Source organism: Penicillium hispanicum, assembly GCF_028827665.1.
Source record: "Penicillium hispanicum strain IBT 35686 chromosome Unknown utg000003l_segment0_segment0, whole genome shotgun sequence".
Classification (NCBI taxonomy): Eukaryota; Fungi; Ascomycota; class Eurotiomycetes; order Eurotiales; family Aspergillaceae; genus Penicillium; species Penicillium hispanicum.
The window spans coordinates 838,834-858,316 of record NW_026623195.1 but is presented as its reverse complement, the minus strand read 5'-3'; the positions used below and the strand labels follow the sequence as shown (position 1 = coordinate 858,316).

The window sequence follows — 19,483 nt, the reverse complement described above, 5'->3', positions numbered from 1 at the left end:
TACGTCAGTTCGGGGGCGCTAAATGCCTGGTCTGTCAGGCAGAGAAGGACGAGGCGGTTTCCCCGGTGAAAAGCGGTGTAGACGAATTTTTTTCTTTTCTGCCGTCGATCTTCGCCGCGGTGCAGCCCGATCGTTTGAAACACTCTGTGCAACAATGGAGCCTCCGTCGAAGAAAATGCGCACGCTTTTAGACGAAGACAGCGACTCTGGGGATGATGCTGGTGGTGTTCCCATTGGCAAGTCGTCGGGTGGCGGTTTCAAGATCAACGAGGAGTATGCCAAACGATTTGAGCACAATAAGAAGCGGGAAGAAGTGCAGAAACGTATGGATTCGCCCCGTTCTTGGATCCTTGGTCGGCAAGTCACTAACATTAAAGCTCTCTACAGTTGAGTCAAAATACGGCAAAGCCTCGAACTTGGGCAAGCGCGGAGCCAACGACGTGCCATCAGACGACTCCGAGTCTTCTTCCGACGAAGATGAGGATGATGAAGGAGAGCTGGCAACAGAGGCTCTCGATGCGGAGATCATGGCCACACTGAATGCTATCCGTTCCAAAGACCCTCGCGTGTACGACAACAACGTGACGTTCTACACCAAGTTTGACCCCGATGCGGATCCCACTCCCAAAGAGAAGAAGGAGAAGTCCATGACGCTCCGAGATTACCATCGAGACAACCTGCTGAGCGGTGCCGACCCGGCTGAGGAAGAGAATGCCCCGAAGACGTTTGCGCAGGAGCAAGCAGAGCTGAAGGACGCGCTTGTCAAGGAGTTGCACCGCTCCGATGATGAGATGGAGGATGTTGAGGATGATTTTCTAGTCCGCAAGTCTGGTCCTGAAGAGCCTGCCGGGCCTAAATTGGAGGCCAAACTAGACGTCGAGAGTGCAGACAAAGATCCCGAGACTTTCCTCTCCAACTTCATGTCATCCCGTGCATGGGTCCCCTCCGGTCGACCCGAGCTTCATCCTTTCGAATCCGACGATGACGATGAGGTGGATCAGGCTGATGAATTTGAGGAGGCTTACAACTTGCGTTTTGAGGATCCCAGTAAGCTTAACGAGAAGCTGGTCACCCACGCCCGTGATTCCACCAACAAACTCTCCGTCCGACGAGAAGAGAAAAGCTCGCGCAAGAAGCAGCGAGATGCTGAGCGCCAGCGGAAGGAGGACGAAAAGAAAGAGCGTGAGACCGAGAAGAATCGTTTGCGTAAGCTTAAGCTCGAGGAGTTGCAGAACAAGGTCAAGCAGATCAAGGAGATTGCTGGCTTCCGAGCATCAGAATTCACGGATGATGACTGGGCCCGTTTCCTTGATGACGCCTGGGATGACAAAGAGTGGGAGAAGGAGATGGAAAAGCGATTTGGAGAGGAGTACTACGCGGCTGCAGAGGATGGCAAGAAGCATCCCAAGAAGCCCGAGTGGGACGACGACATTGATATCAAGGACTTGATTCCGGATTACGAAGATGAAGCAGCCAAGCCCTCTCTTGACTCGGACAATGCAATGGACGACAGTGATGACGCCGGCGCTGGTTCCAAGAAGAGCAAAGCTCAGGAAAAGCGTGACCAGAAGCGAGAGGCTCGTAAAGATCGTCTCCGCATCGAAGAGGCAGTTGACCGCAATCTGGATCTGGATATCACGTTGCTTCCGGGTGCCACGAAGAAGAACGCGACTCAATTCCGGTATCGTGAGACCTCGCCGCAGAGCTTCGGTTTGACAGCGCGGGACATTCTCATGGCAGACGACAACCAACTGAACCAGTTCGCTGGTCTAAAGAAGCTTGCTTCCTTCCGCGACGAGGAGAAGAAGCAGCGTGACCAGAGAAAGCTGGGCAAGAAGGCCCGACTCCGTCAGTGGCGCAAGGATACCTTTGGGAATGAAAACGAGCCGACCTTTAACCTTGGACCTCGCAAGGCCGCCGAAAAGGACGATGAGAAGACTGAGGCAGATGATGAGACTAAAATTGATATTCGGGAAGGTGATGGCCGGAGGAAGAAGAGAAAGCGCTCGAAAAAGAACTGAGCGCAGCGGCCAAAAAAAGAGATCATTATTGTCCATAGCTTTGAGATGATTCCACATTATGCGAAGGAGTTTGATCGTTGTATTTTTCTACCCATCCGTCATCTTTTTTTTGCAATTTTCCCATTCGAGCTTGATTTGGCTGGTACGCGGGGAGGTGCTTATCCGAGTATCGTTGCTCCTCGAATATATATCCCAAGGTCCGTCATGTTCACCTGTAGGTAAATTTTTTTTGGGACCTATTTGACTAATGCTCTTGAATTATGGTTGAATAAGCAACACTGCTTCCTTGCATGCACTTCTACATACATACATATCTGGCTGTATGTATTATGTGCCTAGGTACATAACTATTTGATATGTTCCTGCAGGCTCTGTATTTTCTCCTAGCTCGGAAAAAGCAACACCTTATGTGACCTGGCACCCATTGCTAACCTTTGTGTAAGATTGGAAACAAGAGATCACTTCATTTGTTCAAATGAAGTTATTCGACTTTCCTCAGTACCCGTTGAGATACTGAGTGAGAATGCAGCACGCGACCACCAGCAGCTATATTTATTATTATTTTGCCAGGGCCAGAGGGATTCAGAGAAGTGGGCCCGCTGTATTATGGAACTTGTACCTGGTTCTGCCCGGGTACATTGCACATGCGGCTCATCCCCACCATAAAGTTTGTATCAGTGACATAAATAGCAGCGAGAAAATGTCTCATATTGGCACTGGACCAGCAGTGATGCTGACTTGGAAGAGAAGCTCACGCCTGGGTGGTGCGCATCTACAGATATTGATAGAGACATAGTAGTTGTAAGACCTACCTAGGTAGCAAGTACTGGAAGTGCATGTCAAGTGCAAAGAAATCGACAATAATGATTGAACTAATTGTTGCTAAACATGAGCTGTTCTTGAAGCAGATTTGACAGCCCCAAAAACCCACACATCCACTAATCATGTATAGTAGATTGGAAATTTCCCCAGGGTAAACCAAGAGAATTCACATTGGGGAAGAGTAAGGGTCACGGCCATCAGGCTGGTGGCAAGTAAAGCCGGGAGCCCGGATGCTCGGGGCAGGGAGAAAAGGAGAGGTTGCCCCGGTACGGGGAAAGATACACGCTTGTACGGAGACCAGAGTGTCCACCGGGCGCTTAGACACCGTTGCTCGGGACTACAGGTTTTACAGCGTTGTGTGCCGGACTCACTCTAGGCGCCAGAAAAGTGAGTGTGACTGCTAACAAAACTAAATAACAGGGTAGTAGCATAGAAGATAGATTTCATCTAGATTTCGCCATGCCGTCACTCCTCGCGAGGCCATAGCAGCGGTCACCAGCCTCATGCAGAATTTTCCTGCTGGCGATCGGGAGATATCGGCAAGCCCGCCGTGCCGTACCGCGTAATTACCGCCCTTGGGCTGCCTGATTGGGTCTTAGCGGTTGCGCCTGCAAGAAGCGAACGGCAGTATTTTTCTTCCCCCTTCCGCCCCTTCACTCTTCTCTTCTTTTTCTTCCCTCCCATCCCTGGTGTTCTTCTTGACACTCTCCCCATCTCCTCTCTTTTTTTGTTGTTGCATCTGTTTCTTGCACAACCTTCACAATGTCCAAGGGTGAAGTTAACCAGGCCGAGAAGTCGGTCTTCGGCATGCCCGTGAGTCTTTCCCTCCCTGCTGACCTGGCCTTCTCACGTCGCGCGTTGAATCGATGACCCGGCTCATCTCGAATTGCCGCCATCGATCTGGAACGTGTCGGATCGAAAAGGACCAGCAGTCATCCATGCAAGTGACTTGGTACGCTCAGGCATGCTAACGGAAAATATTTTCAGGGCTTCGTCGTCGACTTCCTGAGTATGTACCACAACATCCGTTTCCAGCTCCAGCTGGGAACCATCTAAATCACCGCTGTTTCCATCGATACTAACAAATTTGCAGTGGGTGGTGTTTCCGCCGCTGTCTCCAAGACTGCTGCCGCCCCCATTGAGCGTATTAAGCTGCTCATCCAGAACCAGGTTGGTCGACCCCTTTCCCATCACTATTCCCAGTCGGCTTGGTCGCAGGTCAGAGAAATCAAATAAATATTCACTGTATTCTTCCAACCGTGATTCCCACCGGATGTCCAATGAACGGTGGGTTGGTTGGTGCTCTTCTGAGCATGAAAATTTTTTTCTCCGACTCGATCCTGTCGGCTGGGGAAAGAACTTGGCCCTTCCATGGACCGTTGTTAACGCAACCATCTTCTAGGATGAGATGCTTAAGGCCGGCCGTCTCGACCGCAAGTACAACGGCATTGCTGACTGCTTCCGCCGCACTGCTGCCTCCGAGGGTGTTGTCTCCCTCTGGCGTGGTAACACCGCCAACGTCATCCGTTACTTCCCCACCCAGGCTCTGAACTTCGCCTTCCGTGACACCTACAAGTCGATGTTCGCCTACAAGAAGGAGCGTGACGGCTACACCAAGTGGATGATGGGTAACCTGGCCTCCGGTGGTGCTGCCGGTGCCACTTCCCTCCTCTTCGTCTACTCCCTGGACTACGCCCGTACCCGTCTGGCCAACGACGCCAAGTCCGCCAAGGGTACCGGTGACCGTCAGTTTAACGGTCTCGTTGACGTCTACCGCAAGACCCTCGCCTCCGACGGTATTGCCGGTCTCTACCGTGGTTTCGGTCCCTCCGTCCTCGGTATCGTTGTCTACCGTGGTCTGTACTTCGGCATGTACGACTCCATCAAGCCCGTTCTCCTGGTTGGTCCTCTTGAGGGCTCTTTCCTCGCTTCCTTCCTGCTTGGCTGGACTGTTACCACTGCTGCCGGTGTTGCTTCCTACCCTCTGGACACTGTCCGTCGTCGTATGATGATGACCTCTGGTGAGGCCGTCAAGTACTCCAGCTCCCTGGATGCTGCCCGCCAGATCGTCGCCAAGGAGGGTACCAAGTCCCTGTTCAAGGGTGCCGGTGCCAACATCCTGCGTGGTGTTGCCGGTGCTGGTGTCCTGTCCATCTACGACCAGGTCCAGCTGATCCTCTTCGGCAAGAAGTTCAAATAGATGACTCACCCCTCGTGAATCGTCTGCCACTGTAGTTATACTGGAGTCAGGGGATGCTTTCCCTGCCCCCGGTGTAACCACTGGGCGCGGGAAGTTGAGGTTGTGGGAACTGCAAAAGATAGATGCGTCAAGAAATGGGTTCGGGGGGATCTTGAAGCATAGAATGGTCTGATTCTTCCCTTTTTTACACCCGATGTACTTTACTGCCTGCAAACTCTTTTTTTGTTTCAACGCTGCCTTTTCTCGTAAGACTAGTCCTCGCTCGTGGTATCTCGTAGGGAGTTGTGCAAACGCCTCCATGCAGGTTTTCTACCGCTGGCGTTGGCTCTCCAGATGTTCCTTAAGATGCTTCCTGACCTACCATAATAATGCCGGCTTGGCTCACAGTCAGGGCGGCCCGACTTGTTCTTCGCATGCAAGGTCAAGTATGTAGACTGGATTCTCGCCAGCATCCAGTCTTGCCTCACGCATTTCAATTTCAATGACGTGGCACATATCTAGCCACATTGGATTCCAGCGGTCTGCAATATCTCAGGTTTGCACCGTTAATCTCCTCTTCTATGTTCATTCCATCTCGACCACACCGCCCATTATCATAATTGCACCCCTTTGTTCTCTCCACCCAGCGGCTGCCCCACAGCGGAAGACGCATGACGTCTGGGGCGTGAAGCTCCTGGAAGCTCCCCCGACATCTTCTCTGTATCTTCTACTTGACAACAACCTACTCTTCCACATGCCAATATGTCTGCCCCCACTGGAGTTCAGACGTACAGCTCCGCTCCTCTTAATCCCAACAAGCCAGAGGACGCTGGCACGCACGCAACCACCTCCCATCCTGAACCCGCCACCACAATCGAGTCCTCGACGACCGCCACCACGCAACCTTTAAACACATCTGCCACGGCCACTGCACCCTCCTATGCTCCCATATACGCAACTGCGCAACCAGAGAACCCACCCTCTGCTCAGCCTGGTGCCGCGCCGAGCTTACCAGCTCCTACAGCGACGACAGCCGCACAGCCCCCGGGCAACCTCACAGCAACGCCAACAACCAACGCTCCAACAACAACGTCTTTGCAATCCCCCGCACCGCCGCAGCCAGGCGCTATGCCAGAACCCACCGCTACGAACCCTTTTCCGTCCACACAATCGCCCGTCCCACCACCCCCAAAAGCAGGCGAGGGGGTCTCCCCAGCTCTGCAATCCAATGCCTCCGCCACCGCCCCGCCTGCTCCGGCAGCTCCCTTCACCCAGTCATACTCCTACCAGCCGCCGAGCCAGACATACTCGGCAATTCCCAATTCAACATCCTCTCCATATGCTTCCGTGTACCAGTCTCCCGCTGGAGGAGCCGCCCAGCCGCAAACACTGCCATTACACTATAATAGCAGTGCTGGCGGTGGCGCGAGCAGCATCTTCCCTGACGATGATGAGCCCGGTCTGCTCAACACGGCCAAGTCGTGGATGCAGACCGCAGGCACGAAACTGGCAGAGGTTGAGGCAGAGGTGTGGAAGCGAATCAACAATGCCCACAGTGATGAATGAGGATGCAATAATTGAGAATAGGAACGGGTGAATTGGGTGCTTTGCTCATGGATGGCGAGACCGGGATGTGGTTATTCTTAGGCGTTCGGTGTCAGGCATACTGTACGGCGGCTTGATATTCAAATTGAGAGAAGGATGGGACTGTGCATATCGCTTTACTGCTTGGTATTGAATGGAAGGATTCAAGGGTGTGGACAAAGATTATAGGCTGGTTGCCGTATATTCACCAGCAGAGTACCCTCTCTTAGACTCGATACATGACAATCAAGACCAGATGAAATACCCAGTGAAGTCCGAATAAGAAAACACCGCTCAGATCGTAGCCTAGCTGTGAGGCAGCAGTGAATGGCAGCCTGCAGACCGCACCCAGGAAACAAAGTGACTGAAGCCTGGGAATGAGCACATCGCCGCAGCAACCCGTCGTTGCCTGCTGCTCTCACGATTATAAAAGAGCGCTCCTTCCCCCCACGCACTTTCTTCCTCCTCCACGCACTTTCTTCCTCCTCCACGCACTCGTCTCCTCCCCTCCCAGCCTCCGCGCAGCTGGCATTCAGATCAAACCCAACAAGACAAAGCCAGCTAAGCGCGCAAGACAAGGAACCCGGCAAAGAGAGACTCGCCGCAAGGACAGAAGCGACGGACAACGGCAAACCCAAAGCATCGGCAACGGGCATAATACATACATCGGGCCCTTGCTTCAGAACGCCCACAGCCATCACTGTTAGGGCCCCCGCACGCGGTGCGTGTTCCGAACACGGCATCGAGCAACAGATTCATCAACCAGCCGAGACACTTCGATTCATGGTAATCCCTCCCCTCGCTTCTCAGCCACCAGACACTTCGATTCATGGTGATCCCCTCGCTTCTCAGCCACCAGACACTCCTGTCCACAACCCAAACAACCCTCGACACCCCCAAGCTCTCTCGTCCCCTAACCGGGCCCCGACAACAACCGTCGCAAGACGAGCACCAACAAGACAGTCAATCAACCACCCTCGTCTCATCAAAGTGACGGATAATAATAATCGCACGGTGACTGATATTATCGGCACCGAGCCACCTACCCTTCATCTAGTCCTCGTCTCATCAAAGTCACGGATACAACAATCGCATGGTGACTGATATTATCGCCACCGAGCCACCCACCCTTCATCTAGTCCTCGTCTCATCAAAGTGACAATCGCACGGTGACTGATATTATCGGCACCGCGTTACCCACCCTCCACCTAGTCCTCTCTCATCACCCTGAGCCAGCAAACAACCACGCTACGCCCACCACCGGGAATCTCAAGACTAGCAGCATATCACCGGTCCCGTCGCGGATCGGACACGGTCACTTGCGCAACATCGTCTACGTCTAGCGTCGCCGGAGCGGACATCTGCAGCCTCGTGGGATGCACCTCAGCGCTGGTGGGAATATCCTTGATCGAGAGATAGAAGCGTGTCGCCTGGCTAGCCTCATGCAGCAGCAGCAGCAGCAGCAGCAGTGCTACACAGAGCCGTTTTTACATGCTAATGCCCTTGTGCCATCGAAGTCCATAGGCGAGGAAGAGGGTCGTTTTTGTGGTGCATTGCTTTGGCTCGAGGGTTTATTCACTGCTGTGTTATTATATTATTCTCTGAATGAATATTAGTCCTGTTGATGTGCGTATGCTTGAATTCATTCATGTAGGCTCTGGACCAAGATGATAGGGAGCTGAGTACCTACTCCACATACGTAGTCTATGCATGAGCGAGCTTGACTCCACGCCCATCGTTGAAAGTATTTACCTGCTCAGGATGAGCTAAGAGAAAGGTTGTAGTGTCGTAGCCGACGAGACCTCTGGTCATTGATTCGGATGGACAGAGCCCACGCTTTTGTGGACCCCTGGATCCATCAACTACCTAAAAGAATAGTCCCGTGCTATGTACTTGCCCGCCAGGCTCATATCCAGTTCCCATCCCACGTAACCATACCATCATAAACCATCTAGCATCCGGCCCGAACCCGAGTTTGGCCTCAATTCCTCCGAACGGGATGTCCACATACAACCCCCGAGCACAAGAGGAATCGAGCCCAACTCCCAGTGGAATCAGTAAAGATGACCAAGAGCACAACGACGAGTGTCTGGATAGCACCAGAGGCAGTCAGAACCGAATAGAACCAGAGATATGCGTGGGTCAGTGCAGTGCAACAAAGACGACCGATGCCACACATCGCCCATGATGCCAGTCGACACGTCGGTTGCAGTTGGGTCCGGGAGGTGCCAGAATCAACAAAATGAACAGACCCCAAGCAGATTGGGAGAATCGAGATATTAGAAGGACGTAAGAAAGAAATCAATGCGAGTTCCGCGGGCGAAGCGGTTGAAGCCCGGGACTCGATGCGAAGAGAATCGAGAATTGCAAAGACCGCAAATTGTGCATGTCTAGACGAAAGATAAAGGGTATGCAGGCTTATCATAGAGCAGTCGATCGTGCTGACCAGGTAGCCAGCTGGACTGCTCAGGGTTGAATGAGAAAGCCATTTTGTTTCGTCCAAATAATCAACGCCGTCTTGAAAAGAGAGACCCAACACATAACACACCAGAAGTTCCCAACGCCGAAGGTCGTATCAGGCGACGGAGTCGTGTTGTAAGCATTCCAAAGGAAGGCCTCGGGCGTTTCTTGTCTGATATGACATCGTGATAAATCAAAGCAAGAAACATCCAAACCCCGGACCCGCCGGGACGACCTCATTATGGAATGCAGACTGTATCCGCGCGCAAAAGAAAAAAAAAGCAAAAACGCCGATCATGATGAGAGGAAGGAGGAGAGCTTTACATGGAGCCCAGACGAAGTAGCGCCTCGACCGCAGCACGTTCCTGGGTGTCAAAGTGGCGGGGCGCCGACTTGGGCGCAGTGGAGGCCGTGGGTCCGGCGCCAGCGCCGAACAGGGCGGAAGGCAGAGGCTTTGCGCGGGCCGCGACGTTGCTGCTGCGAACAAAACCGCCGCCGCCGTTCAGCGAGCGCGCCCGCAGCGCATCCGCGCCGATCTGGGCCCAGTCCTCTTCGTCTGTGTCATCGCCTTCCGCCCACTCCTCATCCTGCAGGTCGTCCGGCGCCTCGGAAGAAGAACAGTACTCGCGTCCCTCGTCGCCGTCCAGCGACATCTTGTCGGCCTCGTGCTCGAGCATGTCCACGTCGTCATACTCGCGCATGGCGTAGTCCTCCGTGTACGAGAAGGCGGTGGAGAAGTCACCCATGCTGGCACGGGCTGGGTCGCGATGCTTGGTCCAGGAGGAGCGACGCCCGATCTCGAGACCACGCTGCTGGAAAGAACCCGCAAGACTGGACGGAGGCGACGATGCGTGGTCGGCAGGCTCACGCTCGCGCGTCAGCTCACCGCGTGGGCGCGCGTCCCAGCGTCCCCAGCCGATCTTTTCAAAGACCACATCCCCTTCCACGCCTCCTTCATGACCCCGACCTTCCAGCGCGGCCACGACGAGCCGACGCGCCTTGGCAGGCGGGATGCGCGAGAAGCCCGGGACCGAGGTGGTCAAGAAGCCGATGACATGACGGATTGCCAGGGGACCCTGCTGCAGCAGGATTTCGGGCAGGTGGTACTTGGCGAGCATGGCAGGGGTGATGTCGCCAACGCTGTCCAGCTCGTGCGTCGCGGGCCGCGGCTGGTCCTGGCTGTTGGCGTGCTCGACCGCGTCCTGCAGGTCGATATCGGAGTCCAGCTGCGGCACAGTCGAGAGCGGCGAGCCTGGCGACAGCGCCGGGCGGTGTTTAAAGGCCTGAGGAGGGAGGGTGGGCGAGATGGAGTTGGGTGGCGTCGGGAGCATGGCTGGTTGTCCGGGGCGCGAAGGTGCCTTGGAGGCCACGCTCGAACGGGGCTGAGGAATATCCACGGAGGCAGTCTTGGTCTTGCCAGCAAGAGCCATTGCGATGCTGGAGTTGGTCTGTGAAGCCATGGTGGGTGGTTGAAAGGAGGAAACTGTCTGGAGCGCGCGCGCAAACCATATGAGTCAGATCGGGCGTTCCATACAATGCGACACAGCCGCGCCACCGGATTGGGAGGAGACGGGGGCGGGTGGCAACAGGGGTACGCTTTCAAATGGAATGAAAGAGCATGAAGCAGAAGCACTCACCTCAATGAGAACAAAGAGACAGGCTGTGTTGCGTTGGGGAATTTAGGTGTCTAACACGCCGGGACGCGATTGCTCGGGGGAACTTCCACGTAGCGGGTCGATGCGACGCGGCAAGGGGAGAGATCGCGACTTGAAGATCACCACGCGCGATAAGTCTTAAAGTAGGGGGGAGCAAGAGACAAGAGAGTCAAGTAGTGGGAGTGGAAGTGGAAGAGAGGGGGAAATGCAGGCGAGGTAGAAAGTATACAGGAAAGGACTACTTCATTCCAGTCACGGCGCACTTGCCCACTTTTGCCCCTCCACCAAGTTACCAAGGCAGTCTTGGGACTCACAAGGGCGCGTGGGTGGATTGATTGGCGCCTCGTGGATCGCCGGGTACTTCCGGCGAGGAGTGCGAGTCTATAGTATGGGGACGATGGGGCGATGCGATGGTCGATGGTCGATGGTCGATGTCAAGATGATTCAATCCTCCTGCTCACGCTGTTCTTCTCGACTGGATACGATCATGGAAGCGTCTTCCATTCCCACTCAACTCCGCGAACGAACCTCGTACGGAGTCACTCGGGTCATACTCTTCAGTTGGTGCAATGTCTTATCGGCCAGTCAGGGCCCGTCTGGGTGCTCGTGCTGCAGGGCGTAGCCCTAGGTACTGGGGGTTCCGGAGTACCTCCCGCTTCCTAGATTGGCACCCTCCAGAGCGAGTACCCCGGGCCCCGAAGTACCGGTTCTGTACTTGCAATGCCTGATAAGCCGCGCTCTGGGCACGTGGATGCGCCCCCCAATCAGCAGCGGCCAAGCGACCTTGTGAGAAGGGCAAAGTCCACAGTACATGCTTCAATGCGCAGCGGCTCACGGCCACGCTTGTACTCTGGTACTTCCCAAACTGCTCGAGGCCTGTGCCTGACGTCACTGGTACCCGCGCCCTGCTGTGTTCCCCTGCGCACCCCCAAGTCGTTAGTACTTCGCCCTAATTCCGACATCGACGCTCCCCGCGACGCGTATTCCTCTCGCGCCCTTAGCGCAGCCAATTTGCGAGTGCCTGGTATGGAGCACCCACTCTCAGGCATGCAATGTAATGCATGGTATTATTCCCGGCATCTAGGAATACGATTGCTAGGGGGTTTCTTCCCCTCCGCCGAGGGGTATCTATGGATATATTCCACTGTAGTATGTGAATTGGAAAGAAAAGAAACGGAGCATCAGGATGGGACCAATTCTCGCCTCGAGGAACGACGGCCACTCAGCCGATCATCGCATCGCTCTTCGACCCCGTGGGCTAAACCATTGGGCCTGGACAGCAACTTCCGGACTCAGCAAGTACCAAGTAACTTCTTCCAACTCAACTCCTCCCCTCATTCTCATCGCTTGCTCCCTCGCCCAACCCGCCTCAGCCACACCTCCAAATCAAACCTCCCCTCTGTGAGCTCGCCCATCTCCCCCACAAACAGGAAGACATACCCCGCCTCCTGCACGGGCTCCTGCACATCCGCATACCGAATCTCGCACGAGACAGCCCGGTAATGCCGCGTCTCATACTCCGCCAGCCGCTGCGCATCCGCGGCCGTCGTCACGCTGTACACGCTGCCCTCGACCACGTCGCTCGAGTCCGCAGCCACCAGCGCTGGGTACTGACCCCACAGCTTGCATTGGTACCCGTCGAGGGAGGCGGGCCGCAGCGTGGGCGCGGCGGGGAGGCCGAGGATCTCGGCGAGCAGGCTCGGGTCCCGTAAGGAGCCGTAGAAGAAGTAGGGGCCCGTCGGGGGTGCGGTGGTCTGTGGTGGTGGTCCCGGTGAGAAGAAATGATCGGGGGAGACGCATTTGAGTTTGAGCACCGCGGGCGATATCTTACTGCGCGGATCTGCTGGAGGAGGTGGTGGGGGTGGGGCAGTTGGCATTGCTGCGTTGTTCGACGCCCGGAGATGCCACTCGATGTAGACCACGACGGTGCTGCTGGAGAGGGTGGGATGTGCAGATGGAGTCTGCGCAGGTGGGGAAATGTCCTTGTCAGGCTGTGACGATGGCGATAGCGGAGTGGAATGCCCTCCCAGTGCATGAGAGGGGGTGGATTACCATCTTCGGGTATGTGGACGACCGAGGCCGTGAGATAGATGGACAGATCTATTCAGTTTCAAGATGATCTCTTCGTGCTAGCTCCATCCGACTTATGCCTCCCTGCTACAGGAAATGTTTCTGTGCAACGACCATGGATGCTGGTATACTAACGCTGTTACTCTTTCACTCTCATCTTCAGATCTGGTTCTCTATTTGGCCAGATGAACAACGTGGCTGGTCACGGATAAAAGCCAAATTAATTCATCAGTCAGAAATAGTACTCGCATTTGAAAGCAGTGCCGACAGCAGTATGAAGTCAGAATGCTCAACGACGTTGTCAGGGTCGCTTTGTTCCTGGCAATGACCGCAGGTGGTGAGTCCTAGACTAAGACCGAGTCTGCAATTCCCATCCACCATAGCCTATGAAGTAAATGTCTACTGACTCACACCAACTAGTTATAGGTTCGTTCTTCTTGCTCGCCAAAGCCCCACATGGCCGACTGCTTCCGATCTTATCGCTATCCGAAAGACTTCCGAATGGAATGGATCAATATTAAGCAGGCAAGATCACCGATGCATCCACGTCTTGCTCTTTTCACGACAAGCAAAGCAAAGCACAATGTCCTACAGCATTGCCTATGACCGGTCTCTCGCGCCGCCGCGCGCCGCCGACCTCGTCGCGTTTCTGGAGGACTTCTACCGCACCAGCGACACCGAGTCCCTGCATGAGAAATACGTCGAGAGCTTTACAGACGATGCAACACTGATAATGGGGCCCAAGGAGGCGACGGGCGCAGATGGTAGGTATATCATGTTGCGGAACGCTGTCCTACCAGTCAAGTCAGTGCTATAGTCACTGCCGGCTGGATCCTCACATCCTCCCTTTTACCCTGCTGTACCATATAACGGCACTCCATACTAACTTGCAATTCAACAGCAATTCTCGCCCTGCGCCACAGCCTCTGGACCCATGTCGCATCCCGGAAACACACTCCGACGCACATCTTCTTCGGCGGCGAGAACGAGGTCATGCTCTACGGCGGCGTGAACTACATCCTCAAGGCCAACCCGGAGAGCGACGTGTACGTGCCATGGGCTGGACGGGTGGTGTTCGCCCCGCACAAGGACGGCGAGCGCGTCAAGATGCAGTTTTATCAGGTCTATCTGGTATGTATCTTCCATGGATTCTGCTATGATCTTCTTCTTCTCCATGTTGTGTGCTTAATACTCGACATAGGATCCCTCTGCGCAGTCTGGAAAGAAATGAGTTAGAAGGGATACCATGAGCGTGGAAGGGTACTGTACAAACTACCGGGCATAAGCCTCTTTCAAAGCCTCATATATCGCCCTTACATATATACCGTCAACCCATACCACTGTCGATGGCAAGGATGTCCAGGTAAACCAAAAGCTAGACAGAGAGAGCATCCACGGCGAGGCGAGTGATGTGCCCGTATGGAGCGAGCATGACAAGGCTCAGACAAGCGATATGAGGGGGCAAGCTCAAGTAGATACGAATCTGGCGATATGGAGCTTTACTCTCTTGTTGTTTTCGCTCTCCTCATCCAGGGCACAAAACCATTGTCGGGGGTGATTTGAAGCTGGATCGATGACTCGCATTGAGCGATTTCATTTGTTGTCGCTCATGGGCCTGGGCTCGCGAGGGTAAAAAAGCAAGGAGCCCCCGCCTAGTAAGATACCGCTGGTACACCTGTTGAACCGCCCGCAATGTGCTAAAGGGTTGGTTCCACGTCATTGCCGAAGAGAAAAATGTCTACTTACCAGCGGAATCTACTGCGAACTGGAGGGAAGCCATGGGTGAATGAATGAGAAACATGGGGCGCAAAGGCCGAACGTGGGCTTCCATTCGTCTTCGATGTCGACGCTCCAGGCATGACCGGCATGGAGCTGATTTCACGCCGACTGAAATCAGTGAGTAAACCGAATCTTCCGAAAGGTTTAGCTGCAAGATGATATTCCGCCGGCTCTGTTGCTTGAACGCCTGCTGCGACCTTGAAGAGGGTGCAAGAATAGTCCAGGTTGTCGGGTGAGCAACTGCAGATGCGCTCGGGGTGCGAATGAGAACTGTAAGACGAAATTAAAAGGTTGGATCCTGGATAGTTGAGCTGATCTACATATACAAAGCTTTCACAGGCAGGGCGCAGATCCTCATCTAGGCCAGATAGAGGTGGCCAACTGGAGAAGCTAGAGAATGATATCGCGGCGACTGAGTCCGGGAAAACGGGTCTACCTACGATCTAGCAAGATGGAACGTTTTAACGTGTTTAGTCAGACATGCTCTTTATTTCCAGGAGACCGCGAGAGAAAATAGGAACAAAGACGCCGTAGGGTTGGTCGGGTCAAAGAGGTGAGGGAGAACAAAATATATGGAAGGAAAAAGATACCTCCCTCCGTCGAGCACACATGCCACGAAGGGAAGCCGGATGCCTGTCTCGTCCTCTCTCTCTCGCTCTTGCTCTCGGGATATGCCTCCTCATGCAAAACTTCCGCTTCTCTCCGCTAGCCCCGTCTGGTCGTCATGAAAAAACAAGGAAGCAAACATAAGAATCGCCGGGACCTAGCTCCGAATTTTTTGTTGTCATCTCAATTGCCCAGAAAGAGGCAAGCCAAAACGACCCCCGAAACAAATTAAGCCCTTGCGATCCGTTTACTCCTCATCAGACTCCTCCTCCTCGTCGACGGTGGTCTTGGCGATACGGTCCAGATCACGCTGGCCGCTCTGGGTGATGCGGCGGCCACCCTTGTCCTCATCGGTCTCGAGGACACCGATCTTCTCAAGGGCCTGGAGGACCTTGCGGTCGACGGAGCCGGAGGCATCAACGTGGTGGGCGGGACGGGCACCGCGGTTCTTGGTGGAACCGTGGACCTTGCGGAGACGGCCGACACCGATGGTCTTGCGCATGTAGATGTGGCGGGCGACGGCAGCGGCGCGAACGTAGAACCTTTATAGACATATTAATCAGATGATCCGGCGTAGAAGCCTTTGCAGAGTCGGGCAGTCGTACCAGTCAGCATCCTGGGGAGGAAGCTCGTTGGAGGCGGAGGTCTTGACGGTGTCGACCCAGCCGGGGATGGGGAGCTTGCCCTGACGCTTCAGGAAAGCAGAGTAGGCAGAGATGAACTTCTGCGCCTGTAAGGGAGAAAGAAACAGAGTTAGTGATGCGGGTTCATCCAAGACATGGCTATGCTCGATCAGCGTGCACAAATTTGCAGATCGGCTCGGGTTCGTTTCCAGAGGCAGTCCGTGATTCCATGTCTTGTCGCAGAGTAGAGATTTTTTCTGGTTTCAGGCTGTACACCCAGTGCTCTATCAGAGGGCCCGCGAGGATGGACATGACGGACTCATGTCCATCAGACGAGCCCGCATAATAGACACTGTTTTCGATGCCAGCGTTCCCAGACATTCCAAATCCAACTCCAGTACCAGAATTCCCAGACACATAGTCACTGTCTCCTGTCGCTGCCAGATATTCCATTCTTATTCGGTGCCTCCAGAAACGAACCCATCCGCGATACCACAGCATGCATACGCAGCAAAGACCAAGCTGGGCGAGGGATGATCATCGAAGGACACTTACGTCCACATCGCGAACGGTAACACCACCCATGATTGCGACTTGTTGACCTCGTGGGCTCGAAGAGGGCGAAGGGGTTGAGAGTGTCGTTGGGCGGAAGTCGAGGTGGGCAGGGTCGAAGTCGAAGAGTCCAAAATTTCGAGACACACAACGCTGCGTTTGGTTTGCGCTGCGTCTGTGTGCCGTGGGTTCGCTTAGCCTGTTTGGGTTAGACTTACCCTAAGGGCGCCTCGGACAGAGTCACGTGGTATAAAATTGATACCCGCTGGATTAGGTCTCAAGGCATCAAGGCATACATTGGTGGAATATCTCTAAGTCAAAAAAATTCAAGATGATAATTCATGTTCTTGGTAATAAAAAATCGCTGAAACCAGAGAAACACCCATGGAATCGTTTATCGTGACCCAAAAGAGAGTGAAAAAAGAAAGTGAAAACGTAAACATTATCGCCGTATGCCTTGGGAGAAACCATCTCTCCGCTCTACGCAGAACGCCGCAAGGAAAGAAGATCAAATTACAGAGTGGGCGCTCTTTTCAGCCCCACGCAATATCGCACAAACAATGTATCAATGAAATGACCGTGTCGAATCCCAGGTGGCCGGCATTGGTTGAACTCGTCAATCGCATCTTGGACACCAAAGCCTAGCCGTTCGATGAGATAGCAGACGATCAAGAACCCGGTGCGGTTGTATCCATAGTGACAATGGACACCGACAAGGGGACGCGGGAGAGACTGCTCCTCACGCTTCTCCATCTTGTCATCGATTTCCTTCTGCAGACGATCTACGAGGGCGATAAAGTCTCGCGTTTCGTCCGGAGTTGGGGGAATCTTGGACACTGTTGGGTGTTTGCAATAATGGATACCACCCTTCTCCATCGTCCCGGGATTGTACACCGGACTCTCATGGCTAATATCGATGACAGCGTAGATGCGATCTCGATATTTCTGCGAGAAGAGCACCGGGTTGTGTTCTTCATCCACCTCGCGAAGCATCTTCAACGCGGCAAAGGTGTTGGCGATCGGGCGGGAGACGGGTGCCACCTTTTGCCATTTGGCAAGGTTCTTTACGTCCCATTTGCCGGAAGTATTCATGCACTGGAGTTGCCAGCCTAGGCCTAGGCGCTTGTCGATGTGCTGCGAAAGGAAGTCTTGGATGATGCCAGCCAGTGTGCGGTAGGTCGCTCGGTCGTAGAGCAGAGCATGAGATGCAGGAGCAGGTAAAATAGCTGATTTGACGAGTCGTTTGCGTTGGATCCCGCCTTCGGTAATCGCCTGCAATTGCTTCTCCATGTCACTGGGCTTGACGCCATACAGCTCTTCATTGGAAAGATGATTGGCAAGTGCTGGCACTTGGTCATGGACCCGCGAGGCATCCGGAATGATGCTGCTCCCGCTCGTGTCAATGGTGGTATGACTCGATGCATCGCCGAAGAATTTGAGGAGTTTCTGAATCTCCTCGGGTTTGGTAACTGCATCTGCTTCGCCTGCAACGAGCAGAATAGGCATATGAATACCAGCCCAAACCTTCTCACCAGGAATTCCGCCAACCGCCTCATCCCCATGGTAGGTAGGCAATGAGCCCCATGCCATGCGACGCCAGACCGGGGTGCGACTTTGTTTGTTGAAACGGATCTGGAGGTCGCGTGTCTCGGCGTCGGCGTCGCTACCGACCATCCTCCTTACACTGGTGCTTTGTGCACCTCCGCGTCGGTCCCACCAACGCCATACGTCAAAAGCGGGCGAGGGAACCCAGAGCAGTCTTCGAAATGATGCGACATGAGAGGGCGATGGTGGTGATGCTCGAGGGCACACTGCGACTAAGCCAAGGATATGCTCCTTTAGACTCTTTCCAATGGGTGAGGTCGAAGAAGCGAGTAGGGCAGACAGAGAACAGCCCAAGCTGTGACCCACAAGAACCACCTGCTGACCTGCATCTCGATCACGGTGTCGCTCGATGGCCTCGGCCAGTAACTCGGCCAACGCCTCCACTGTGTATGCATCCCAGTTGGTCGGCTCAAACTTGGACAAGCCACACCCTGGCAGATCGATACCGAAGCACGAGCCGACGTTGGACAAACTTGTCAGAAGGTGATGGAATTGTGCGAGGGACCCACCCAATCCGTGAATGAAGACCAGCAACGGGACCGGGGTGGGTTTGGTTGGGAGGCGATTCAGATGTGGGTGCGGGCTGTAGAATGTTCGGATGGCGGGATACGTTGCGACGGAGGTGGTGTATGAGGTATATGAGGTGAATTTCTTCAGCAGACCGGGATCTGTTTTGACAGCTGTTCCAGAGTTAGCGGTTACACTTATCGCAGAGGAAATGCGTCATGAGACTAGGTCTTGACTCACCATCTGAGCTTTGTAACCGAGACTGTGAGGACCACTCCGTGGCCGTAGGTTGAGGGTTGGTGCCATGACGCAAGGATCCATTGCTATCATAGTCCTCGTCTTCGTAATCCTCGTCCGAGGAGGTGAGAGTCTTGGTGGAGGACTTGGTCGAGCTTTTGCGCAGGGCCGGGCGCCGCGAGCGGACTTTTTTCGCCGGCGACCGCTTGCGCCGCACCAGACGCGACAGCAGTCCACATCCAGCCATAGTGATCATCAGGGTTGTCAGAAACACGACTTGGCCCCAATTCACAGAGTCATTGCCGTAGAGGGTGCGAAAGTAGTTTGCGACGCAAGTCCAAGAAGCCTGTTGGGCCGCCACGCGCGCAGAATTGCAGCGGTGCAGCAAGGCGGCGATACCCGATCGATGGCTAGACTGGGAGGACAGGGAATCGTAGAGGGCGGACAGGGAGTCGGACGAGCCATCGGAGCCCATGGTGACGTTTAAGTAGTTTGTCCCCCGGCAAGGCGCAGGGGATATGGGCCCTCTAGGAAGGATGTCGCAACAGGGCCAACGAGCCCACGCGAGGGCGCGGCGGGACCTCCTTGGATGTGCCGGCAGAAGTCGCAGATCCCAGCAAATCAATAGCGACACCAATGAGAACGATGCGATCGACCCCGTTGGAGAAACGACGAGCGGAAGGGAAAATAGAAAAGAGCAATAGGCTCGGCCAGTCACGGCTGCGAAAGGCACAGCGTGGGGGAAACAACGTGACTCACAGGATCCACTTGTCAGCACATGAT

General features: G+C 54.4%; 8 protein-coding genes across 8 annotated transcripts; 4 read left to right on the top strand and 4 right to left on the bottom strand.

The window, feature by feature from the left end:
* Positions 1-154: 154 nt before the first annotated feature.
* N7459_002724 (KRI1 family protein) lies at positions 155-2,021 on the top strand (the record flags this gene model as incomplete). The annotated part of the gene is made up of 2 exons (XM_056941909.1): positions 155-323; positions 388-2,021. 2 exons carry the CDS (start codon positions 155-157, stop codon positions 2,019-2,021), a joined length of 1,803 nt encoding a protein of 600 aa, XP_056801792.1.
* A 1,584-nt stretch (positions 2,022-3,605) lies between these two features.
* On the top strand, positions 3,606-5,043 carry N7459_002723 (putative mitochondrial ADP,ATP carrier protein (Ant); the record flags this gene model as incomplete). The annotated part of the gene is made up of 4 exons (XM_056941908.1): positions 3,606-3,656; positions 3,831-3,852; positions 3,937-4,013; positions 4,246-5,043. 4 exons carry the CDS (start codon positions 3,606-3,608, stop codon positions 5,041-5,043), a joined length of 948 nt encoding a protein of 315 aa, XP_056801791.1.
* A 741-nt stretch (positions 5,044-5,784) lies between these two features.
* On the top strand, positions 5,785-6,588 carry N7459_002722 (uncharacterized protein; the record flags this gene model as incomplete). The annotated part of the gene is made up of 1 exon (XM_056941907.1): positions 5,785-6,588. One exon carries the CDS (start codon positions 5,785-5,787, stop codon positions 6,586-6,588), a length of 804 nt encoding a protein of 267 aa, XP_056801790.1.
* Positions 6,589-9,386: 2,798 nt separating this feature from the next.
* On the bottom strand, positions 9,387-10,526 carry N7459_002721 (uncharacterized protein; the record flags this gene model as incomplete). Its single annotated transcript, XM_056941906.1, has 1 exon — positions 9,387-10,526. One exon carries the CDS (start codon positions 10,524-10,526, stop codon positions 9,387-9,389), a length of 1,140 nt encoding a protein of 379 aa, XP_056801789.1.
* Positions 10,527-12,061: 1,535 nt separating this feature from the next.
* N7459_002720 (gamma-glutamylcyclotransferase family protein) lies at positions 12,062-12,598 on the bottom strand (the record flags this gene model as incomplete). Its single annotated transcript, XM_056941905.1, has 1 exon — positions 12,062-12,598. The coding sequence occupies one exon, from the start codon at positions 12,596-12,598 to the stop codon at positions 12,062-12,064; it is 537 nt and encodes a 178-aa protein (XP_056801788.1).
* Positions 12,599-13,374: 776 nt separating this feature from the next.
* On the top strand, positions 13,375-14,022 carry N7459_002719 (uncharacterized protein; the record flags this gene model as incomplete). Its single annotated transcript, XM_056941904.1, has 3 exons — positions 13,375-13,555; positions 13,693-13,922; positions 13,993-14,022. 3 exons carry the CDS (start codon positions 13,375-13,377, stop codon positions 14,020-14,022), a joined length of 441 nt encoding a protein of 146 aa, XP_056801787.1.
* Positions 14,023-15,423: 1,401 nt separating this feature from the next.
* Positions 15,424-16,384, bottom strand: N7459_002718 (40S ribosomal protein eS19; the record flags this gene model as incomplete). The annotated part of the gene is made up of 3 exons (XM_056941903.1): positions 15,424-15,718; positions 15,782-15,906; positions 16,355-16,384. The coding sequence occupies 3 exons, from the start codon at positions 16,382-16,384 to the stop codon at positions 15,424-15,426; spliced, it is 450 nt and encodes a 149-aa protein (XP_056801786.1).
* Positions 16,385-16,864: 480 nt separating this feature from the next.
* N7459_002717 (RNA 5'-triphosphatase domain-containing protein) lies at positions 16,865-19,175 on the bottom strand (the record flags this gene model as incomplete). The annotated part of the gene is made up of 2 exons (XM_056941902.1): positions 16,865-18,636; positions 18,704-19,175. 2 exons carry the CDS (start codon positions 19,173-19,175, stop codon positions 16,865-16,867), a joined length of 2,244 nt encoding a protein of 747 aa, XP_056801785.1.
* Between the last annotated feature and the right edge of the window lie 308 nt (positions 19,176-19,483).